General features: G+C 43.5%; 1 protein-coding gene across 2 annotated transcripts; it reads left to right on the top strand.

Moving 5' to 3' along the window:
• The first annotated feature begins 1621 nt into the window (after window positions 1-1621).
• On the top strand, window positions 1622-19865 carry ABHD4 (abhydrolase domain containing 4, N-acyl phospholipase B). Of its 2 annotated transcripts, none has more exons than XM_066277404.1 (7): window positions 1622-1757; window positions 4956-5044; window positions 6258-6630; window positions 6782-6936; window positions 8344-8455; window positions 12303-12489; window positions 18368-19865. In XM_066277404.1, the coding sequence occupies exons 1-7, from the start codon at window positions 1696-1698 to the stop codon at window positions 18455-18457; spliced, it is 1068 nt and encodes a 355-aa protein (XP_066133501.1). In that variant the 5' UTR covers window positions 1622-1695; the 3' UTR covers window positions 18458-19865. The 2 variants fall into 2 exon arrangements, with proteins under 2 accessions (XP_066133501.1, XP_066133502.1); XM_066277405.1 differs by having other exon boundaries at window positions 1741-1868.
• The last annotated feature ends 5103 nt before the right edge of the window (window positions 19866-24968 follow it).

Here is a 24968-nt window from a genome sequence, read left to right on the forward strand (position 1 = left end):
GGCACAGTAAATAGTGTCAGACTGGGATGCGGAGGACCCAGGTTTGAGACCCTGAAGTCGCCAGCTTGAGCGTGGGCTTATCTGGTTTGAGCAAAGCTCACAGCTTGGACCCAAGGTTGCTGGCTCGAGCAAGGGGTTACTCAGTCTGCTGAAGGCCCACAGTCAAGGCACATATGAGAAAGCAATCAATGAACAACTAAGGTGTTGCAACGAAAAACTGATGATTGATGCTTCTCATCTCTCTCTGTTCCTGTCTGTCCCTATCTATCCCTCTCTCTGATTCTCTCTTTGTCTCTGTAAAAAAATAAAAAAGAGACAATGACACCTCCCTGGCCTGTGATGCAGTGGGTAGAGTGACACAGTCGCTGACTGGATCACAGGGTCACCAATCCCAAGGTTACCGGCTAGAGCTCAGGGTCAATGGCTCCATCCTGAGGGTGCCAGCTCGACCTCTGAGGTGGCCAATTTGAGCTTCAGTCAGGACATATATGAGAAGCAATCAGTGGCACAACTAAAGTGGAACAAGTTGATGCTTCTCTCTCCCTTTCTCTCTGTCTCTCAAAAAAAAAAAAGCAATGACACTATTTGAAACCTCTGTGAACCCTGAGCTAATAGGTTACCAGCTCTACCTGCTTCTGGAGTTTTTAATGTGACTTACAGGCATAGGAAAGAGGGTTTGTCAAAATTAGCTTTTATCTTGTAAAGACCACATTAATACTTTAATCGTAAATAAACATCACGCATGTTGGAGGTAGAAGGAAGATATATTCTTTCATTCTTGTGCATAGTGTATCTTGTCTTGAAGATAAAGAAGAGAAAAGTACCTTACATTTCTCCCCAGAGGCCTGCCCAGGGCAGGTACTGAGTCTCCTTCACTCTGTTCTAACAGATCCAGCCTAGGCCTGAGTTATCCAGCCTTATAGGTTAGTTCTTCAACTCTGCCTCCTGAGGGGAGGGGCGGGGAGCAGGGATCTTCCAAACTGTGCAAGACCTGGGATTGAGCCACATCTTCCTGAAAATTAGGCTGGGAAATCTCCAGAGTAAAGGAATTGTCCTTTGACACATATCATTTAGGTTTCAGGTTGCCAGATAAAATGCAGGATGCCCAGTTTTGTCCCAAATATTACATGGTACATACCTATTCTATAACAGTATTTGTTGCCTGAAATTCAGCTTTAATTAGACGTCCTGTTTTTTATTTATGAAATCTGGCAATCAATTTGGGATACAGGTCCTCAGGTCCTTTGTAGTGATCTACAGTGGTGTGATCTCCACAAACATCATGAGATCTGATTAGAAAGAACACCAGGGAAAAAGTTCAGAGGGGAGGAAGCTATATACAGGGAAGCCCAAAAAGTGTGCGTGAGTCTGCAGGAGTAGTTCTGTCACTTTCTTTTTATGAGAGCAAGGAGAACTGGTGGAGCTCCCATGAGGGACTCAGTCGTTCCAGTACGAACACGGGACCGCTCACTGTCTCCCGAATGTCTGGCCAGAGAGTTCACTGTCCTATTCTGCTAAACCGCAGAGACCGCTCGGCTGGCACACCTGTCCTTGTCCTGTGGTTAATTAACCTCACGGAGGTTAATGGCCAGAGTTTGCGTTTCGGCCCCGCCTCCCGACCGGGCGCACTGATCACGCCCCACTTTGTTATCCGACCCTTTTCTGGGTCAGCTGGTGCTGGCGTCAGGCGGAGGGATGGGCTGGCTCGGCTCGACCCGGCAGGGCTTGTTTACTATGGCTGATGATCTGGAGCAGCAGTGAGTTAATCCTGTCTCTTTCTCTCTCTCTCTCTGTCTCTCTCTGGGCCATGATCCTGGGACTGTGGCTGTGGAACACTTGTAGACACCTTCTCGCCTTTCCTGTTTCAGGTCGGCCTCATGGGAGGGCTGGGGGCTGCGTTTGCTTGCTTTGCTTTTGCCCAGAAGAGGCGGTAGCAGAGCAGGGGGAGCGATGGGAGCTAAGTTTGCCTGCAGCTCAGAGATTCGGACTTTCCAAGTCAGCCTTCGCGATCGCTCCTTGTTCTCCCCTACCGCTGTGCACTGGGAGTAGGTCCAGTGGGAACGTGGGGACCCCCCCCCAAGCACGCCCGTGGGTCGCGGTTGCGGGGATAACAGCCAGGTCTGCTCGTCTAGACTTGCCGCTGGATAGAAGTCGAACGTGGAAAGAGCCTGGTTTTGCCGGGCAAGGAGAGGGCACGGGAAGAGGAGAGAGGCCTCTATCGCCCTGGGATTGGTCCAGTTGTAATCATGAATGGGCTTGCAAGCTCTTTTTAGCTCTCACCCACCAAGACACTTTGAAGCTTGCGATTCTAGTTGATAATGCTTTAAACCATCATAATATCTTTTATGCTGTGGTCTCAAAATTAGAGCTTTGGGGATTTGTTACCACTGCCACCTGTAGACGGTTTGACTAGCCGTTTGCAGGCTGGTAGGAGCCAGGAAAAGTTGCTTCCAGAAGAATGACTCAGCTCCCAGGCAAGCCTTTCTTTCACCAGAACCGGGCCTTTGGTGGGGGTCCCTCGTTCCCCCTTTTCATGGTTGCAGAACGGGCAGTTTGCAAAACGAATTAACTTTCTGACATGACAATAATATCCTGTGCTTGAAGGAAATGCCCAGGAGAATGTTGCTTTCTAAGATGACTTTTCCAAGAGGAAATGTACAACAGCTACAATGACTTAGTTGGAAACAATATTAGAGCTGGTTAACATGCAGGTAGTTCAGCTCTTTTTTACAAATGATGAAGCCAGTAGCCATTGAAATTAGAAGACTTGTGCGAGATCATGGAGGTCCAGGACAGGATTCTGAATCAGCATAGAGCCCCTTCTGCTTTACCCCCATCAGGATAAAAATGCTCTAGGAGGGAGGGACCACCATGACCCGCCTAAGTTCATGGCTAATTGGCTTCTCTGCCCTTTGGCCAAATCCCCTTATCCCCACTTATATTGAGTAGATAATGTGTCAGGCACTATTTCCAGTGCTGTACCTGTAATATTTTTGGTGAAGAAGAGAGGCAAAGTAAAGCTCCCAAATATCTGCTGAGCAGCCCATAGTGCTTTTCCATGGAACATTTCTCTTGAGTGCTGCAATATGTTTTGACTTGTCACAGTCTCTATGATGTGGAGAGTTTGTCTCTTAACAGTAACAGAATTCTGTGGTTTAGGTGCACATGCTATAAGCTTACAAGGAATTCCAGTGGAGAATTTAAAAGGTTCTGAGTCTCCATAGAATTTGATTGACTAAAAACTCTCATCTGGCTCTAATGTCATTGATATACTACTCTCAGATGCAACCTCAGTATTTATTTCAAACCCCAAACAGTCACTGAAAATTGCTACTTGCAAAACAGCTTATGATTTAGCTGGCGGGGGGATGATTATTGGGAATTTCTCTTGTGTTAGACATAGTTCTATGTGTTTTAGGTGCTTTCACTCATTTATTCTTTACAACAACCCTTTGAGGTAGATACTATTATTACCTCCCTTTTAAAGGTGAGGAAATTTTGACACAGATGGGCCAAAGTCACATTGCTGGTAAGTGGCAGTGCCAAGATTAGAACTCTGGCTTTCTGCCTTTATATCACATCTCCTTTCAGAAAACAAGAGACCAGTGTGAAAATTATGTTCTGTAAGTGTTCATCTATGGCCTTGAAAAGCTGAGAAGAGGTACAGAGAAACCTGGATTTGAAATCTGGGTCTATAGTTCTGCTTTTTTTAACTAGCTGTGTGACATCTTTGGGCATCAGTTTGCTCATCTGTAAAATAAAGACGCTGGGCTAGATGATTTCTAAGGAACCATACTAATCTAAAGCTCTGTGCTTCAAGTAACGTACCAGGATGCCCAGTGTGTGCTAAGGGAGTTTGGCAGTGGTTCCTTTCATTCTCTCACAGAATGCCCGTGTGACTACTTCGATGTTCACAGGCCCTTCCTATAGCTGGTGAGGTCCATCCTACAATCCTCTTTACCCAGGCAGTTCAAGAAAAGAGAAATATCATATGGGATGAAAAGGAATCATAAAAATTCATTTGTTGAGCACCTAATTTGTCCCAAGCACCTTACAGGTCTCCTTACATATCTGAAAGCTCAAAAACAGGTTGTTAATAAGGCCAAAGCCATTCTGCTCATGAATGATAACACTATGACTCAGGTCCAAGGGTTTTTACTGTTATTATTCTTCTTCTAAAACTGGTGCTTTCAAATTCTGCTCTACGATGACTTAAAGTCCTAGGAGAATAAAGGAGAAAGCAGAATAGATTAATTATCTGTTGTATTGCCTTTCATGGGAGGTGAGGACAATGTGAGGTTTCTACTTACTTTACAATCCGGGAAACAAGGCCAGAGGCGACCTGTGTCCTGTCAGTGATTCATAGCAGGACTGGAGCCTAGGCCTCCCACCTCCTGCTCCCTGCCTATCCTGTCTTGTTTCTCAAGGATTGCGTGAGAACCCAGCTGGGTACTGACAGTGCTCTGTACTTCCAGGGGCTTGGAAGAGGGCACACACAAACCCCAGTGCCCTGCCAGAAGGGCAGGTGGCATGGAAATTTGCCCTACTCTAAAGGAACATCTAGTTCTGGGGATAGCAAAAGATAACTGAAACATTAGTTGACAGTTGGATCCCCCCCCATAATCTTCTGGAAAATTATGAAAACTATTGACAAAGTGGATTGTAAAGCTCAAATGAAATAAATATGAAAGTGCTTTGTAAACTATAAAGTGCTGTGCACATGGTATTCTGAGTATCTTTGAAACAAAGGTCACATTGTTAATAGCCATTTACCAGGAAAGCCTAACAGTCTATCAGGTAGCAAGGGAATTGCCCACTGCCATAGTGGGAGGTCTCCTGAGCCTGGAAAACACCCTGTACCCTGATAACCCTTTTGTAACTGTTTGCAAGGCTGAGGGCAACAACGTTTCCTTTCCAATGTTGCCAATGAGCATCTCTGTGTCTCCTTGTCCCAGGCCTCAAGGCTGGCTCAGTAGCTGGCTGCCAGCTTGGCGCCCCACTTCAATGTCTCAGTTGAAGAATGTGGAAGCCAGGATCCTCCAGTGTAAGTAAAAGGGACAGCTGTGCCACCTCCCTCAGGAGGCCTAAGGAAGATACAGGAGCTTCCCAGAGCCTGGTGCACTGTGTGCACTGACTCCTGATTACCAATGCTTGGGAGGGGGAAGAAGGATTATTGTTGACCTAAGGGAAGAGATTTACACAGAGGACAGAACATAGTATGATACTGGTTCTTCAGCATTTCCTTCCGTATACATCATGCTCCTGCCACAGCCCACAACACCTCTAACCCTATACCAACTATTAGCACACAACACACACAAATATACACATCCTCTCCTTCCATTCTTCCTTCTCCACCTACTCCTCCTCTTCCTCTCTTCATGTCTATTCTTCCAAACACACAAGCACATCATAGATTTACCAACTACCTACCCAAAGACCAGCAAGCAGTCCTATATTCACCAATATTACTATGCCCCCCCCCACACACACACACACACTTCTCTGGCTTAAGACAAGAGTTTGAGATTCCCACAGACCAGATCTCATGGGCAATGTTATATTGGGGCAGGGCACCCCATGAACATCAGCAGCCACTGGCTCAAACAAAGCCCTTGGGCCACAACTCCCCATATTTCTCATCTGCTCTTACCCACTCTGTACTATTTCCCCAGCCATGGCCTGAGTAAGTGCAATGGAAGAAGAGCCACAGCTTTTAAGCTTTTGTCCAAGATCCAGGTGACTTCCCCAAGCAGCTCTGTCATGTAATTGCCTTCACATCAACAGAACAAGCACTGCCTACCTTGGTCTGTCTCAGAGCAATAAGCCTGTGACTCAGTTCAGACCCATCACCCCCTCCACCTAGCTCAACTCCAGTTAGAAGCTGCCCTCCATGATATTCTCAGTGAGGACACTTCTGTCCATCTGTTAAGCGCAAAACACACACAGGTGCAAGAGCAGTGGATGCAGGAGCTCTGAGGTTAGTGGGGTCACTGACACCCTGGGCCCAAAGGAAGACAGGCAGACAGCCTCAAGAAATAAGATGCCTGCACTTATTACCAACAGACTAGATGGTAACAAATTGTACTTGGAGTTGAACTCTTAGGGTGTATGGTGAGAGGTTTATCAAAGGAAAGAGGTGAAGGAGGTCAGAAAGGGTTTGGAAATGGAGGAACAGAGCTGAATGGATAGTCCAGGCAAAATGACAATGCTATCAGAGAACTGACTTACTGCTCTGTCCTGAATCCCCTCCCCAGGTCTCCAGAACAAGTTCCTGGCCCGATATGTGTCTCTCCCAAACCAGAACAAGATCTGGACTGTGACTGTGAACCCCGAGCTCAAGGACCGCACGCCCTTGGTGATGGTGCACGGCTTCGGCGGTGGTGTGGGCCTCTGGATCCTCAACATGGATTCGCTGAGTGCCCGCCGCACACTGCACACCTTCGACCTGCTTGGCTTTGGGCGAAGCTCCAGGCCAACATTCCCAAGGGACCCAGAAGGGGCTGAGAATGAGTTTGTCACCTCAATAGAGACGTGGAGGGAGACCATGGGCATCCCCAGTATGATCCTGCTGGGGCACAGTTTGGGAGGATTTCTTGCCACGTCTTACTCCATCAAGTATCCTGAAAGGTAAGGAGGACCCACCCTCTTGGTCATTACCTAACTCCTTGCCTTGGCGGGATCCTTTCAGTATTAGTTTCCAATAGTTCTCTTCTTTCTGGGTGATTCAAGGGCTATGGTACCTCCAAGCAAATACAACATCTCCTTTGTCCTCCTGTAGAGTTAAACACCTCATCCTAGTGGACCCATGGGGCTTTCCCCTCCGACCGACTGACCCCAGTGAGATCCGTGCACCCCCAACCTGGGTCAAGGCTGTGGCCTCTGTTCTAGGGCGTTCCAATCCACTGGCTGTTCTTCGAGTAGCTGGGCCCTGGGGTGAGTAGCCTACGGACAAAGAAACTATCTCCTCAAACCACGGCTGTCTCATTCTAGAAGCCCCAGGGCTTCTAGACTCCTGTCTTCCAGCTTGTTCTTAAAAATCGGGAATGAGCCTAGCATTGTTATTTAAAGCTATTAATCTGGACCAGATCTCTTTGTCTGCAGTTTCAAAAGGTTCTTTTATTCCTCCATCTGCATAGATAAAGCTTTCCTATGCAATGGACAGATGGAGCAGAACTGCTATTCTGTGCCTTGGTTAGAGCCCCAGATGTGACCATTAGGTGACTTCAGCTGCTGAATCCTCATGCTCTCTGTGTGAGTTTCTGGCAACTTGTTGGCAGTCCAGCACGGTAACCACCACTGGCTCCCACCTCTGCAGCTCACTCAGCCCCTGCATCAGGGAGTGGTCAGAACAAAAGCCTCCACCACAATCCCCAGCATCAGGCAAGACATCCGAAACCATGCCCTGCTTCGGTGTGACATCACATCTTCACTATTTAGTAGCTGTCAGCAAATCTTGTGGCTGAAGGGAAGGAAGGAGTTTGGGGGGAGCCAGCCAGAGTAAGTAAAATCAGTAGTATTAGGCTTCTGACTCCAGACCAACAGCACTCTAGCTTTCTTGGAGCTTTTTACTCTGATGAAGTGAAAAGCAATGCCCTTTACAGAAAAGGTTGGTGACTCTATCTTACACTAATGGCTTATATATACATAGTAATGTTCAATAGCCAATTACTGTGAGTTAATTGCTAACGGCTAAATAAGAGTTGTCTCTCTAGGCCCTTCATGAGAAACAGAATGGCTATAGATAAAGAGAAAAATGAGCATTTGAGAAGAAGGTAGGAATTTAGAAGCCCAGCTCTCACCAGTTTCCCCATTTTTAGACTTGCGTCTGGCTAGGTTCCTACATGAGCATCAAAGCTGATGTGGTGGCACATGGCTGGTAGCCATGGAGGAGGATCAGGGCCCAGAGCTCCTGGCTTTGCCTCCTCTGCCCCTTGCTTCTCACATGCAGATAGAAGACCAGGAGAGAGAGAGAGAGAGAGAGAGAGGTGTAGGGGTCAGAAGTTGACCAGTAGGCCCAGTTTTAAAGATTGTTTTGGGTGCCCTACTGCTTGTTCATGAACTATATAAAGAAGGTGAAGAGAACAGATTGCTCTAAAACTGTGCCCTGAGTCTAAGATGCCAGGGTTCAGTTTGACTCTCCACTCGTATTATGTTACAGGCCTGAACATGAGCAGGCTCTTGGGAGGTGGTCTAATTTATTCACAACCTTGAGATTAAAAAGCCATAAGGGTGTCAGGAATAAAAGGAATAATGTTAGTGAACATTGTTTAAACATGCAGAGGCAGGAGTCTTTCCGCACAACTCAAACCGGCCAGTCTATGGTCTTCTGTTCCCTCCCAGGGCCTGGCCTGGTGCAGCGATTCCGACCAGATTTCAAGCGCAAGTTTGCAGACTTCTTTGATGATGATACTATAGCGGAGTATATCTACCATTGCAACGCACAAAACCCCAGGTGAGAGCAACTCCCTGAGCCAGCTCCGGGGGAATGGGTTTGGAGGTAAAATTCCTGCTACTGTAACACAGCAGAGCTGTCCCGGATCATCCTATGCTCATTCCTCTTCCACAGAGATTTCTTTTAGTGAGGGGAGCAGGGGCACAGCAGGCTTGATTATTTCCAGAGATTTCCCCAGGGGTAGGCCCAGAGGGATGGAGAAGATAACAGATTAATTGAAATTGCCATCATCTCTAGAGGTGACCCTTACTCTTCTGTGGAGATAGGCAGTTAGTTATGCTAACAGGCAAGAATCTGGAAAACATTTGCAAAGATACTTTTTTAACTAAAAAAAATATGATACAAACATGTTTTCTTTGTTTGGTTTTTTAAATTTTAGTGAGGGCAGGGAGGCAGAGACAGATTCCCACATGCACCCCAACCAGGAGCCACCCGGCAAGCCCACCAGGGGGTGATGCTCTGCCCATCTGGGGCCCTTTCTTTGTTGCAACCACGGCCATTTTTTAGTACCTGAGGTAGAGGCCATGGAGCCATCCTTAGTACGGGGGCCAACTCACTCCAATTGAGCCATGACTGCAGGAGGGGAGAAGAAGAGAGAGAGTGAAAAAGAGAAGCGGGGTGAGGGGTGGAGAAGCAGATGGGTGCCTCTCCTGTGTGCCCTGACTGGGAATCAAACCCGGGACATCCACATGCCGGGTCTACGCTCTACCGCTGAGCCAACCAACCCAGGCCAAACATGGTATTTAAAAATTACAGTGGTACCTTGAGATAAGAGCAGACCAACATATGAATTTTTAAGATATGAGCTGTGACTCGGTCCATATTTTTGTTCAAAATCCGAGCGAAATTCCGAGATACGAGTTGTGATTCAGGAAGCTGCCACAGTTTTAGTTTTGTTTAAAGTAAAGAAAATGCAATTTTAGTTTACATTTAAAGAAAGTGCAGTTTTAGTTGACGTGTCTACAGTGCCTGCATCCCTTCCTCCCTCCCTCCTCCTCCGCCATTCACCTCCGTTAGCTGCACTCATCTGTCTCCACAGTAAGAATACAGTACTAACACTTTTTTCTTTTACTTCATATATTTTGTTATGCATTGGTAAAGTATATATGTGTGTTTCTTAATTAAAAACATGTCTTTTTTTATAATTTAGGATGGTTTGGGGATGTTTCACAGGGCTGGAATGGATTAAATCTATTTCAGTTATTTTAAATGGGAGAAATTTGTTTGATATACGAGTTGATTGACTTACGAGCTCAGTTACAGAATGAATTAAACTCGTATCTCAAGGTACCACTGTAAAGGCAAAAAGAAAACCAGAAATAACTTCCTGTCCCAGACCTATAATTCCCAAATTTCTTTGTTGTTGCCAGTCTGAGATATCACGTGACAGCTTCAGAGACCATCCTTGCACATCTTTCTCTACATGCACATGACTGTATCTATTGAATACATTTTTACAAATAGAATTGCTGATTGAAAAAGTGTGAATTTTAAGATTTAATTAGGTGCACATTGTACTATTGTTGGGATAGAATTTTTTCCAAATTGGTTGGAGATTTCTGGGTATGCCCAGAACCTTGAGAGGTCCATATCTATGACTACTCACTCAGCAGGCCCCATCAGCCTGCTGATCTGCAGTCTTGGCAGCTGACAGCAAGGGCAGAGTCAGGAAGGTAATCTTCCCCTCCGGCCATGCTGTGTGAGTGGCTGATACCAGGAGGCTGCTTTGGTGTCACCTCCTCTGTGAGAGGCTCACCCCAAGCTGCTAGGAGGCATCTCAGGGGAGCCACAGTCACTGGGAGCAGCAGTACTGTCCCACCACATTCCAAGCCTGTCCAGGTCATTGTTGTGAACCAGAGCTGTGAAGAAGAAGGGGATTTGCATTCCAGCAGTACCATCTGAGCATTGCCTCCAACCCAGACAGCTTTCAGGCAGTGTGGGAACTGTCCATCAACATTCCTCATGACCTCAGCTCATTGAAGGGCCCCGCTTATGCAGCAGTATAGAAACTCAGCTCAACAGTCAAATCAGGGAGCCCCCTGCTTTCTGCTTTCTACCCCTCCTCCAGCCCCCACTGGGCTCAGTGCCAGTCTCATACGCACTTAAGGCCTCTCATGCACAATCCTAGCCCTTTCCTCAGAATGTTCCCCAGATTCAGACCTAGTTCTGTATAATGAATGGCCTCCCAATCTGAGCCATGGAATATATAATAATGGGACTCATTCATGTCCTGGAAGAAGCAGAGATGACATCAGTGATAATCAGTTCCCTGCCCCCAAATACTATCACTCAATTTTATAACCCCCTGAGGGTTTCTGAGTTGTAACCCTGAGAAGTTCAAGTTAACTTACTATTGAAAAACATAAAATTTGGCCAAATAAAAATATGGGGGGGGGGGGGTAGAAATACAGTACCTACTTTGTTTCACCTAAACTTCAGGGCTTTGTATATATTTTTATTTTCCTCACAATAACCTAATGAAGTGGATATAGTTCTTCTCCAATGTGTAAATGAGAAAACTCTGGTGTGTTCTAGTTACATGACTTAGTAAGGGAGGATTGCCAGGGCTTGAAGTCATGTCTCTGACTTCAAAGTCCATGATTTTTCCACTACGCTGCAATGTCCTAAGGAAGAACTGAGTGTGGTGGTCTGTGCAGAACTCAGGCTCCTCTTCATCCCCAGGTTGCCAAGGAGACTGGCTGAGCCTGGCAGAAGGCAGTCTCCTGAACTTCCTCTGCCTTCCAAAAAGCTTCAGGCCAGCCCAGAAAGCCACTTCCATTTCAGCACTGCAGACCCCTCATGATACAGCCTCAATTAGTTCTACCTAAGGAAATAAATGACCAGGGAGCAAAGTAGATTTTGATTGGTCATCATCGCTTCTCACATAACACAAACTGCTGCTCTCCCAGGTCTACACAAAACTGATGTTTTATTCCAGTCTCCTCAGGAAACCCTTTGTACTACCGCAGTACTCGCTCTGCAGACTCCACCTCAAATGAACGGTTTGACCTTCTCCCTCCACTCCCATCAGGCTGTGTCCCTAATCTGTGGTCTCATAGCACTCCACCACCCTTTCATAACTGTTCAGAAATGTGAAGTTAAGTAATCATGTAATTCATTATTTAGTGCCTGAAGAGTGAGTTGAAATGGGAGCTCCAGATCAGCAGGTGCTGCATCTGTCTTGTTCATATATTCTCAGCATAGGGTATGACACATAAATATTTGTTGAATGAACTTTTTTCCCATTGATTTGAGAGAGTAAGGGAGAGAGAGAGGGGAAGAGAGAGAGCAAAAGAGAAGCATCAATTCATTGTTCTACCTAGTTGTGTACCCATTGATTGCTTCTCATATGTGCCCTGACCAGGGTTTGAACTAGTGACCTCAGGGTCGCCAGTCCCCTTGGGATTGAGCCAGTGGCCCCAGGGTTGAGCTGAAAACTTTAGGATCTAGATAGCAAGCAACCCCAGTCTCTAGCCAGAGACCCCAGGATGAAGCTGGAGGACCCCAGGATCAAACTGGCGACCTCAGTGCTCAGGGCAACGCTCCATCTACTGCGCCACTGGCCAGGGCTTGTTGAATAAATATTAATCCATTGCATTCTTGGATAATACTCAGTGCCGTGGGGGTTTTCATGTGTGTTCCCCTAACTATTTTGTGTTAGGAAACCTCTAGAGATTCAGCCCTATCTCCTAATCTTACCAATATTTAATGAGTTTCAAACCCAGGGTTTTAGAGGAAATACCAAGATGATGAAGATACTGCCTCAGCCTCTAAAGAGACCAACAAGTTAACATTTAATCCTATAGGTTTTTTTGTACTAACTGCTTCACCCTGTTTTGCTTCTTAGTGGTGAAACGGCCTTCAAAGCCATGATGGAGTCCTTTGGCTGGGCCCGGCGCCCCATGTTAGAGCGAATTCACTTGATTCGGAAAGATGTGCCCATCACCATGATTTATGGGGCCAACACTTGGATAGACACCAGCACAGGGAAAAAGGTGAAGCTGCAGCGGCCAGATTCCTATGTCCGAGACCTGGTATGTTGGTTACCCAAGGAGCAGGATGGAGGTGGAAAAGCTGAGCACTGAATGCCCACCCATGTTGATGACTCAGTATGGATGAGCACTCAGAGTGGAGAGGGGTGATGGAAGAATCAGTGGAGAAAAGAAGGATGAACTGATTGAGATGGGACAGTGGGCTTGAAATTGTTGGTTCTTTGTCATTTCATAATTAAGGGACCTATTACTTCTGTGTAGCCCAGTTCAGCTAAAGGCAAGGTTTTTATCCAGTAGCCAGGCACAGACATCATGGTGCCACTCCAGCCTCCCTGTAATTCCCACTCAAAACCAGAGCAGTGAGGAGTAGAGCGTATAGCAAGGCTGACATGAAGCCTTTTTTTTAATTAATTTTTTTATTAATTTATTGTGTTTATATAGATTCTAGTGTCTCCCCAAATACATCCTCCCCTCCCCCGTGTTCCTCAGTACATCCCTCCCTATCCTCCTCCCTGTAAAGCCCTTCTACCTTCCCTCCAGGATTTACTTTTCTGCTCTAATCCCATCCTATCAGCCTATCATCCCCTTTCCGTCTGTCTGCTTTCCTTCTGGATCCTTTGATCCCGCCTCTGTCTCTGTTCCGCTCCTCAGTTCATATTGCTCATCGGATTCCTCACATGAGTGAGGTCATATGATATTTTTCTTTCTCTGCCTGGCTTATTTCATTTAACATAATAGTTTCCAGGGCCATCCATGTTGTCACAAAAAATAATATTTCCTCCTTTTTCATGGCCACGTAGTATTCCATTGTGTATATGTACCACAGTTTATTAATCCACTCGTCCACTGACGGGCATTGGACTGTTTCCAGATCTTGGCTATTGTAAACAATGCTGCCATATACATGGGGGTGCATTTCTCCTTTTGACTCGTTGATGTGGTGCTCTTGGGATATATTCCCAAAAATGGGATGGCTGAGTCAAAAGGCATTTCGATTTTTAATTTTTTGAGCAGTCTCCATACAGTTTGCTACAATGGCTGCACCAGCCTGCATTCCCACCGGCAGTGCAGAAGGGTTCCCTTTTCTCCACATCCTCGCCAGCACTTTTTCTGTATTGTTTTGTTGATGAGCGCCATTCTGACTGGTGTAAGGTAATATCTCATTGTGGTTTTAATTTCATTTCTCTAATGATTAGTGATGTTCAGTATTTATTCATCTGCCTATTGGCCATCTGTATATCTCGTTGGAGAAGTGTCTATTTCTTTTGCCCATTTTTTGATTGGATTGTTTATCTTTCTGGTGTTGAGTTTTAGAAGTTCTTTATAAATTTTGGTTATTAACCCCTTATCAGTCATATTGTCAAATATGTTCTCCTATTGCGTGGTTTATCTTTTTATTCTGTTCTTATTGTTTTTAGCTGTGCAAAAGCTTTTTAGTTTGATGCGGTCCATTTTGTTTATCCTGTCTTTTATTTCCCTTGCCCATGGAGATACATCAGCAAATATATTACTGTAAGTGATGTCGGAGAGCTTATTGCCTATATTTTCCTCTAGGATGCTTATGGTTTCATGGCTTACATTTAAGTCTTTTATCCATCTTGAGTTTATTTTTGTGAATGGTGTAAGTTGGTGGTCTAGTTTCATTTTTTTGCAGGTAGCTGTCCAATTTTCCGAACACCATTTGTTAAAAGAGACTGTCTTTACTCCATTGTATGCTATTACCACCCTTGTCAAATATCAATTGTTCATAAAGGTGTGGGCTTATTTCTGGGTTCTCTGTTCTGTTCCATTGATCTATATGCCTGTTCTTATGCCAGTACCAAGCTGTTATGAGTACAATGGCCTTGTAGTATGACTTGATGTCCAAAAGTGTGATACCACCCACTTTATTCTTTTTTTTCATGATTGCTGGGTTTATTCATGTTCTTTTTTGGTTCCATATGAATTTTTGGAATATTTGTTCTATATCTTTGAAGTATGTCCTTAATATTTTAATAGAAATTACTTTGAATTTATAAATTGCTTTGGGTAATATAGACATTTTAATGATGTTTATTCTTCTTAGCCATGAACACGGTATATACTTCCACTTGTTTGTATCTTCCTTGATTTCTTTTATCAATGTTTTATAATTTTCTGAGTACAAGTCTTTAACCTCCTTGGTTAAATTTACTCCTAGGTATATTATTTTTTTTTGTTGCAATAGTGAAGGGGATTGTTTTCTTAATTTCTCTTTCAGACAGTTCATTGTTGGTGTATAAAAATGTCTCTGACTTCTGAGTATTAATTTTATATCCTGACACCTTGCTGAATTTCTTTATCAGGTCTAGTAGTTTTTTGACTGAGACTTTAGGGTTTTCTATGTACAGTATCATATCATCAGCAAATAATAATAGTTTTACTTCTTCTTTTCCAATTTGAATGCTAGGACTTCCAGAACTATATTGAATAAGAGTGGTGAAAGGGGGCACCTCTGCCTTGTTCCTGATCTTAAGGGGATTGCTTTTAACTTTTACCCATTGAGTATAATGTTGACTGTGGATTTGTCATAGATGGCCTTTATCATGTTGAGGTATGTTCCCTGTAGTCCCACTTTGCTGAGAGTTTTGATCATAAATGGGTGCTAGATTTTATCAAATGCTTTTTCTGCATCTATTGATATTATCATATAGTTTTTGTCCTTCCTTTTGTTTATGTGATGAATCACATTGATTGATTTGCAAATATTGTACCAGCCTTGCCTCCCCAGAATAAATCCCACTTGATCATGATGTATAATTTTTTTTCATGTATTGCTAAATCCGGTTTGCTAATATTTTGTTGAAAATTTTAGTATCTAAATTCATCAGGAATATTGGCCTATAGTTTTCTTTCTTTGTGTTGTCTTTGCCTGGTTTTGGAATCAGAATTATGCTCGCCTCATAAAAGGAGCTTGGAAGTTTTCCTTCCTCTTGAATTTTTTAAAAAATAGCTTGAGAAGGATAGGAGTTAGTTCTTCTTTGAATGTTTGGTAGAATTCACTTGTGAAGCCATCAGGCCCAGGACTTTTCTTTTCGGGGAATTTTTTGATAACTGTTTCAATTTCATTTGTTGTAATTGGTCTGTTTAGGTTTTCTGATTCTTCCAGATTGATTTTTGAAATATTTTATGTTTCAAGGAATTTTTCCATTTCACCTAGGTTGTCTAATTTTTTAGCGTACAGTCCTTCATAGTATATTCTTACAATCCTTTGTATTTCTGTTGTGTCCATTGTTACTTCTCCACTCTCATTTCTAATTTTATTTATCTGAGTCCTTTCTCTTTTTTTCTTGGTGAGTTTGGCTAAGGGTTCATCTATCTTGTTTACTTTTTCAAAGAACCAGCTCTGGTTTCATTGATCCTCTGTATTGTTTTCTTAGTCTCTATGTCATTTATTTCCACTCTGATCTTTATTATTTCCTTCCTTATACTTCCTCTAGGCTTTACTTGCTGGTTTTTTTCTAGTTCTTTTAGTTGCAGGATTAAGTTGTTTTATTTGAGCTTTTTATAGCTTCTTAAGTTATGCCTGTAATGCTATGAACTTCCCTCTCAGGACTGCTTTTGCTGTGTCCCACAGATTTGGAGTTGTTGTATGCTCATTTTCATTAGTTTCAAGGAAATTTTTTATTTCTTCCTTGATCTCATTGTTGGCCCAGTCGTTGTTTGATAAAATGCTGTTTAGTTTCCAAGTGTTTGAGTGTTTTGCAGTTTTTCTATTGTAGTTGATTTCTAGTTTTGTACCATTGTGGTCAGAGAAGATGCTTGATATGGTTTCAATCTTCCTGAATTTGTTGAGACTCGTTTTATGCCCTAATATGTGGTCTATCCTAGAGAATGTACCATGCGCACTTGAAAAGAATGTATATGCTACTGCTTTAGGGTAAAAGGTTCTGAAGATATCTATTAAATCCAGTTGATCTAGTGTGTCCCTTAATTCTGCTGTTTCTTTGTTAATTTTCTTTCTTGAGGATCTATCCATTGGTGTTAGTGGAGTATTCAAATCCCCTCAAATCCCCTACTATTATACTATTGCTGTTGATTTCTCCCTTTATGTCCATCAAAATCTGCTTTTATATTTAGGTCCCCTATATTAGGTGCATAGATATTTATAATGGTTATCTCTTCCTGTTGGATTGCTCCTTTTATCATTATGTTAGTGACCTGCTTTATCCCTTACTTAGTCTTTGTGTTAAAGTCCATTTTGTCAGATATAAGTATTGCTACCTCAGCTTTTTTTTTTCATTTCCATTTGCATGAAATATTTTTTCCATCCTTTTATTTTCAGTCTATGTGTATCTTTTGTTTTGAAGTGGGTCTCCTGTAGACAGCATATGTACAGGTCCCGTTTTCTTATCCATTCAGCTACCCTATGTCTTTTGATTGGAGCGTTTAATCCATTTAAATTTAAGGTTATTGTTAATATGTAGTTGTTTATTGCCATTTTTTTCTTTAAATCTATATTCCTCTTTTACTGTGTGTGTGTGTGTGTGTGTGTGTGTGTGTGTGTGTGTGTGTATTTTTTTTTTTCTGCTCTGTTCTGTCTACAGCAGGCTCCTTAACATTTCTTTCAGCATTGGTTTGGTTGTGATGAATTCCTTGAGTTTTGGGGGTTTTTTGTCTGGGAAGCTTTTTATTTCTTCTTCAATTTTAAACGATAGTCTTGCTGGATAAAGAAGTCTTGGTTGTAGGTTCTTGTTCTGCATTACTTTGAATATTTCTTGCCAATCCTTTCTGGCCTCAAGTGTTTCTGTTAAGAAGTTGGATGTCATCCTTATGGATGTTCTTTTGTAGGTGATTAACTGTTTTTCTCTTACAGCTTTTAATATTCTTTCTTTATCTCTTAGCTTTGGTATTTTGATTATGATGTGTCTTGGTGTGGGTCTCTTTGGGTTCTTTTTTAATGGGATTCTCTCTGCTTCCTGAACTTGTTTGACTCTTTCCTGTATGAATTTAGGGAAATTTTCATCTATAATTTCTTCAAAGAGCTTCTCTAGTCTTTGTTCTTTCTCTTCTTCTTCAGGAAACACTATTATGTGGAAATTGTTTCTCTTCATGTTGTCACAGAGCTCTCTTAGGGTTTCCTCGGACTTTTTGATTCTCTTTTCTTTTTGCTTATCTGCTTCCATGTTTTCACTTATCTTGTCCTCTAAGTCGCTGATTTGATTCTCTGCTTCATCCAGCCTGCTTTTAATTCCTTCTATAGTGTATCTTCATTTCTGATATTGTGTTTGTCATTTCTGTCTGGTTCTTCTTTATGATTTTCGTGTCCTTTTTGATGCTTACCATTTATTTATTGAGATGTTCATTAAGTCCATCCATTGTAGCTTTGAGATCCTTAAGCATCCTAACAATTATTATTTTATACTCTGCATCTGGTAATTTGATTACTTCTGATTCATCCAGGACTTTTTCTGAGGACTTATCTTGTTGAAGCTTATGACTTATGCTTCTCTGCCTACCCTTTATTCTCTGTATGACTTATAGGCTTCTTCCAGTTGTGATCTCCTTACCTAGTAGAGCTGCTTTGAAGTCTTCTAGGCTGACATGAAGCCTTGCCACTACACTTCTGCTTTTCCTTTTTCTTACCCCCCTCAACCCTCATTTGCTAATGAGTGTGCTTAATGAGGCTGGCTGCCTAGTTGGTGAAATGAGTAGATCAGTGGTGAGACTAGCAACAAAGTAAGATACAATGAGTGGCCACAGGCAAAGGAGAATGAGATACTGAGAGTCAGTGGCTCATACAGGAGAGTGCCAAGACCTGGGTAGAAAAGTAGACCAGTGGTTCTGAGAAGTGCTCATGGGTGATGGGCAAGCAAATCTAAAGGAAAAGAAATGCTTTGACAGCTTTCCAGTACCTGGAGTAATGGGCTTTCCCACCCCTGGTGCATTCCTTTCCCCACAGGAGATCGAGGGTGCTTCACACCACGTCTACGCAGACCAGCCACACATCTTCAATGCCATGGTGGAAGAGATCTGTGACTCGGTGGATTGAGCGGCTCTCACTAGAGGAAGCGGGGAAAGCCAGAGAGTCGCTCTCACCTCCCTGTCTGCTTACTCACCCCCCTGTTCTTTTCTCACCAACTAACATGTGCCAGCCAGTCAGTCTGGGGCTGTTCCCAAGGCAGGAACACAGTGAAGAGCTCTCCTGGCCTTATGCTAAGGGATGGAGGCAGAGCAACAAAGAGGCCTTGAGCTCCCCACCCCAGGGAAGAACTTAAAAGGTAACTTAGTGCCACCCCATTCTCTCCATGCCAAGTGTTACCTAGATAGTGGTTGTGAAGGGCCTTCCCTGAACCACGTTCCCTCCCTGCGAAAGGGAGGGTGGCCTCTCCTCCCCTGGACAAAGTAGAAGCTCCCAGTCTTTCCCAGCTCTGGAACATTTCCAGGGCTAAGTTCCACACGAGAGCATCTTCCTCCTCCATCACCCCCTTGCCCCTGTCTCATGCCAGCATCCAGGGTCTGGTTTGAACTAGTTCCCAATTGGTTACCAAGAGTAGGTCCTGGTGCTCCCTTGTTCTTCAGAGTCCCTCCTGCGACCTGAGAGGTCATATCTAAAATCCTCATTACTGAATGAGGAACTGGCCAGGGCAGGACATGGCTGGCCCATGGTGACACAGCTCTGTTCCTGGAAAGCTCAGGCTAGCACGCAGGTCTACTGACACCCAGTGCTCATTGCAGACTCCATGTGCAAAGGTTTGAGGCAGGTGCCATTGCCATGGGGTAACTGGCCAAGGATAAACCCATTCCAGCCCCATTGCGCAGGGGTGCTGTTGTCCTGCCCTGTGTCTCAGCCCTGGCTGACTAAACCAGGAACAACTCAAGTGCTTCTTTCCCTCTCCCCTCTTACTCCCAACAGGGAGGCCTCTGGACCTCCCTCTGTGCCTTGGGCCCTGAAGCCCCACCTGTAGTACAGAGCAAAGGTGGCCCCTGCTGGAGAGAGAAGGAAAAGGCCCTTCAACCCAGGGCTGTGCTGGATTCCCATGATCTGGCAAGATTTTTCTTCCTATCCCCAGAGCTGAGGCCACCCATGGCCCCTGCCCATGGTCCAGTGGGGACCCTCATGCCAGCAGTTTCCTGTCCTCATCAGCCACAGGATGGTTTTCACTGCCTGGCCCTCCATCCCTGCCATCTGTCCTCTGTGTCCAGTTCTTCCTGCTCAATCTACCTGTCACCCTGTCCCAGGAACTGGTTCCAGGTGCTCCTCTGAGGTTCTGGGCATTAGGCTGGGCCTGGCCCCAGAACTAGGGCAGCTCCTGCCTGCTCCTTCACTTTTGTAAAGGACCAAACTCTGGGGAATACAACCCTTTCACCAGAATAGTATTAACTCACTATGCTTTGTACTGCTGGTCTAGCTCCCCTGGGCTCCTTTTCTACATTAATAAAGAAATGAGTAAAAACTGCTGGTGGTGATGATATTTAATATTGTTCCAACAGAAGTGCCGGGCATGCTGATGAGTTCACAATAGCCATGTGATGTCTGAGTCAGAAGGGGGCCCTGAGGGGTACCCACTTACACCTTTCCTTCTGCCATTTAGTGTAGCATTTGCCCCCTAGACCCAGATTGGCAGGAGCCATTTCAGCCAACCTCCTCAGAGGATGGATGAGGATGTGGATGGGCCAAACCCTAACTAGGAGGAGAGTTAAACAGAGCTGGGTGTTCCCTGCTGCTCAGTAAATAGCCATCTGAGGTGCGTTCCATATGGACCTTCATCTGTGCTGTGCCCTATAACCTGTTATCCTAACTTCTACTCATCCCCTTAAATATTCCTTATGCAGAGAAGCCTGTCTCTGACCCACACAGACTGGACCTGGGCCCCTCTTCTGTGTCTCCCTGGTGCAATCAACTGTCCCTTTTATAAAACTCATAAACGTGTAGGCACTTGTTCCATGCCTGTCTTTCCTCCCTAGATCATAAGCTACTTAAGAACAAGGCACATACCTGGCACCTAGTTCAATAAATGTTTCTTTTTACTGAGCCAAGATAGTGAGATATGCCAAGTGGCCAAATCATTACCAACAGTGCCCCACTGTATGCTGGCTGACCCTAGCCTGGCCCAGAATTCCACAGCTCTAAGTGGCACATCATACTATATATGTCATGCATGATTAATGAGTGAATGAATGTATGAATGGAACTCTGGGGTATAATTATAGAGCTCTGCTCCATCCCAAGACCCTGTGTCTTCTCTGTGACTGAAAATTGCCTGATGGCCAACCCAGCCCTTTGGAGGAGAGGCAGCCATGTATTTAGCTTACCATGTGCCAAGCACTAATGCTGCAATAGTGAGCAAAAGTGGTCCCTGCCTCCCTGGAAAATTACATTCTACATGGAAGGGCAGACTTTATCAAATTATTATGTAAATCAATATAAAATTGCCATTGAAAAGAGCTGCCCATGAAAGGTGAGGAAAGCCTCCCTCAGAGGTAATGACAGCTGAGCCTGAAGGAAGTGCAAAGTGAGGGGATGGAGTATTTGGAGAAAACCTCGAGCCCCAAAGGCCTATTAACAGTGTCAATAGCTGTGAGATGAGGCTGGGCAGGGGGGTGGAAGCCTGCTCATGCAGACCCTCTGGCCATGAAAAGAATATTGTGTTCATCCTAAAAGCAATGGAAAAAAAATAACTAGACCGAGTGTCAGGTGAGGTGGGGAGTTGTGACAATCCAATTTCAGATTTGAAATGACCACTCTGGCTACTTTGTGGAGTACAGATTGGAGATAGAGAAGCCCCTGCAGGAGAACTTTGAGGCTACTGCAGTGGTCTAGGCCAGAGATGTGATAGCTTAGACTTGGCCAGTGGCTAGTGGACATGCAGAGGAGAAAGATGCAAGAAATGTTTAGGAGATAAAGTCAGAAGAATTTGTCAACACTAAGTGATGCTACCACCCCCTTGGGAAACAGGCTAAGTAAAGCAGTAGTCACCAAACCTGCTCACATAATACAACAGCTTGGGTATTTTTTAAAGTATAGATTCCTGGGTTGTATTCCCCAGAATTTGGTCCAGTAAGTCTGGATGGAGTCTGACCATGACATCTGCATTTAAACACACTCCCTAAGTTATTCCGATGTCCCCTGTGTGTAGACACTGGCCTAGGGGACACTGTGTCTCTAACACTTGACCCAGAAGGCCCTGGTGTGAAGAAGCAGGGCCTATGGCTCTGAAAGTTCATCTCCTTGCTCCAAAACCACTTTGTGAGGCTACACCACATGCTGATCTGATTTTCCTAACACAACACCAACACATTCTTCAGGAGCAGGTGCAAAAAGGGTCTGAAGGCCACCCAAAGTGTCCTGTTTATGCTACTAGACCTACACACATGAATGTACACACACACACACACACACACACACACACACACACACACACACATATCCATCTGAATGGAGGATTCCTAACATTCCCAGGCCGGGACTAAGAAATCACAATGAACATTCCTCCCAATTCCTGGTATGTTGTAGAATTTATGGTAATAGTTTAGACTATAAGTTTGGATTTTTCAGAGGACTAACAATTTACAAGGAGAGATCCCACAGATAGACATAAAAAAACAGTGACTAACCCATGATGAGGGAGGTCTTTTGCTGTTCAGTAGCTAGCAGAAAATATGCTAAATTTAACTTCCTCCTTGGGATAGACACCAAAATGTGTGTGCTAAAAGCGCAATCTGGTGTAATTGTCCAAAGGGTAATGAAATCTTGGCAAATACTTCTCTCCACTTTGACATATCACCCTATAAGCCTACAACTGCAGGTACAGTTCACGACCAACTAGAAAGTAATCCCATTGACTAATAACAAACACAATGTCCAATGAATAGTGCAAAACATCTTTTTCCTCATCATGTGACCCTTCAATTCATACAGAGCCCTTCTTGTATGGGGTCTTGACTCTTTGTCTAGACTCCCTTCCTCTTCTCCCCTCCCCTAAGGTACTGGTGTCTTGCAGAAGCAAGTGAAACAATTGAGATTTTTTTTGAGAATCAATCACAAACCCATCCAGGTGAAAGAGCTCAAGACAAACCATCTCTTCACTTGTTAATATTAACTGTTTTTCATAGCATAAGTTCAGCATGATTATTCTAGTAAAGTCTTTCTCTTTATCCTACTAAATGTCACTCTTCACTAGGGCTGAGAAGGAAAGCTAGTCACAGCCCCACACTTTTGCAAGAATAACACATTTCTAGACAGAATACTAAGGGGGTTCATTTTTGCCAACAGATGTACAAAGCCCTCTCCCAACCCAGGAAGATAAGACTCCATTCTCTGGTTGATGACTCTGTAAAGGACTGGGAGGAGCCTTCTGCAAACTAGGCCTTGCTAACCAGTAGGTGCTCTTTTCTTGAGTGTATTCTGAGCCCTAGTGTAGAATTTGTTATAATTTGGCAACTTTCTATTTCAGTTAATACAATGAAAACCAATTCTACAACCAGAAGTAACCTGAGACATACTAGTTATGGAAGAGGACTCTGAAGGGCTTGGGGTTGCAGATGACATTTTCATCTCCTAAATTTGACTGAAAAAGAACATGAGGCTGAACCCTTAATAACTACTATGGTGTCTAAGAACAGAATTTAGGGGAGGACTTGTGACTTATGACAGAAGATTTACAGCCCTCTGATAAATTATGAGGTGACTAACAGAGAAAATGGGCATCATGTACTTTCTGAAATTTTCAAGGAAAAAGAAAAGTGTCCAAATAAAACTGCAAAACCATGTATTATAGCAATGGTTTCTTACACAGGTCTGCAGACTGGAGCTGGTCCACTAAAAAGTGCTTCTGGTCTTCGATATAATAAATCACACTTTTTTCAATATTTTTAAATTCTGAAGTTATGCCCTTTCTAATGTTTGCAGGATTGAACTATTGTTATTTTCTGAATAAATGCTGATAGTCTAAGATTGCTTGACTGTTGAGAGGAAATGTTATTTCTTGTTGCCTATCATATCAATTGCACAGAATTTTCTCTAAAATTTTAGTTAATGTTAATAAAATCTAAAGCCTGGGAAGTTCTACATTACAGAAGACCAGAATAGAAAAGGAACTTGAATTTTATCATGAGATAGAATGATGTGAAACTCATGACTAGAGGATGACTGTGGGAAGATTACATTGTTTGGAGGAAGCTGATCTAATTAAAGTTTCTGTAGTCATGTAAATGTGAAAAAAGAAATCACAAAACTGAAAATGGAAAGAAGCGTGTGGATGGGAATGAAAGAAGAATCGAACAGGAAAATAAAACCTGGCAAGAGTAAAGAATAGATGGTAAGATAAACAGAGTCAGTGGGCGATACTTTTTTTTTTAATTAAGTGAGAGGCAGGGAGGCACAGAGGCAGATTCCTGCATGTACCCACTGGTATCCACCAGGCAAGCCCCGTACCAGGCAATGCTCTGCCCATCTGGAGCCATTGCTCCATTGCTCAGCACCTAAGGCAAGGCCATGGAGCCATCCCCAGTGTCCAGAGACAACTTGCTTGAACCAATTGAGCCTTGACTGCAGGAGGGGGAAAGAGAGAGACAGATAGCAAGGGGAAAGAGTGGAGAAGCAGATAGTCAATTCTCCTGTGTACCCTGACTGGGAATCAAATCCAGAATATCCACACACCAGGCTGATGTTCTACTGCTGAGCCAACCAGCCAGGGCCAGGTGATACTTAATTCAGATTGCAAAACTGACCCAAGGCAGATTACAGTAGTGGCAGAGGTCCCAACATCATGACTCCTCCTGCTGAGAGCAGAGAATGCAGTAAATTCTTTCCTTACTGACAATTTTCATTTACTACCATATATTGTAGAAGAAAGATTGTCAAACCTAAGTTTTATAAAATTCAGGAAGTCAGATTTCAGGATGTTCCAAGGAAAATTACCTAAGGGGCTCAAAAGGGACAGTGAGTTCTCAAATGTGAAATTTCAATATTTTTATCCCAAAGTATACTGCTGAGGAATAAAAGAGGCTTCAACAAGCAGAAAACAGCTACTGGATATCTTCTGAGGACATCAAACAATGGGCAGAGATAAATGTCAAGTCTCTTACATTAAAAAATGAACTGAACAAGTAAAGCAAGGACAGTTCATGTGAAAACATTAAGCCTACATAAAGGTTTTGTGGACTTAAAGTTCAGATTGAAGCAGAAAAGGATGAAGCTGCCAAAAAAAAAAAAAAAAAAGAACTAATGCAATGCTAGGTTTTATTCCCTGCATTGGTAAGAGACTGTGTTTTCACTGTACCCTGATCGTAGTGGAGGTTCTAGTCTAAGAACATTTTTGCTTTTTTTTTTCTAAACAAAACATTTTTATTGTAGAAAATTAAGAAAAAAAGAACTTCTAACAAACCATCCATAATTACACTACCCAGAAAAACATTAAACATTTTTAATATTTATGTATGTATTCTGGAAATATATATATACATACATTATACACACACACATGCATTATTATATATAAATATATATATATATCAGAATGAAAACATATTGACAAAGTGCTTTATAAAATTTTTTTGGA

This window comes from Saccopteryx bilineata, chromosome 4 (genome assembly GCF_036850765.1).
Source record: "Saccopteryx bilineata isolate mSacBil1 chromosome 4, mSacBil1_pri_phased_curated, whole genome shotgun sequence".
In the NCBI taxonomy this organism is placed as follows: Eukaryota; Metazoa; Chordata; class Mammalia; order Chiroptera; family Emballonuridae; genus Saccopteryx; species Saccopteryx bilineata.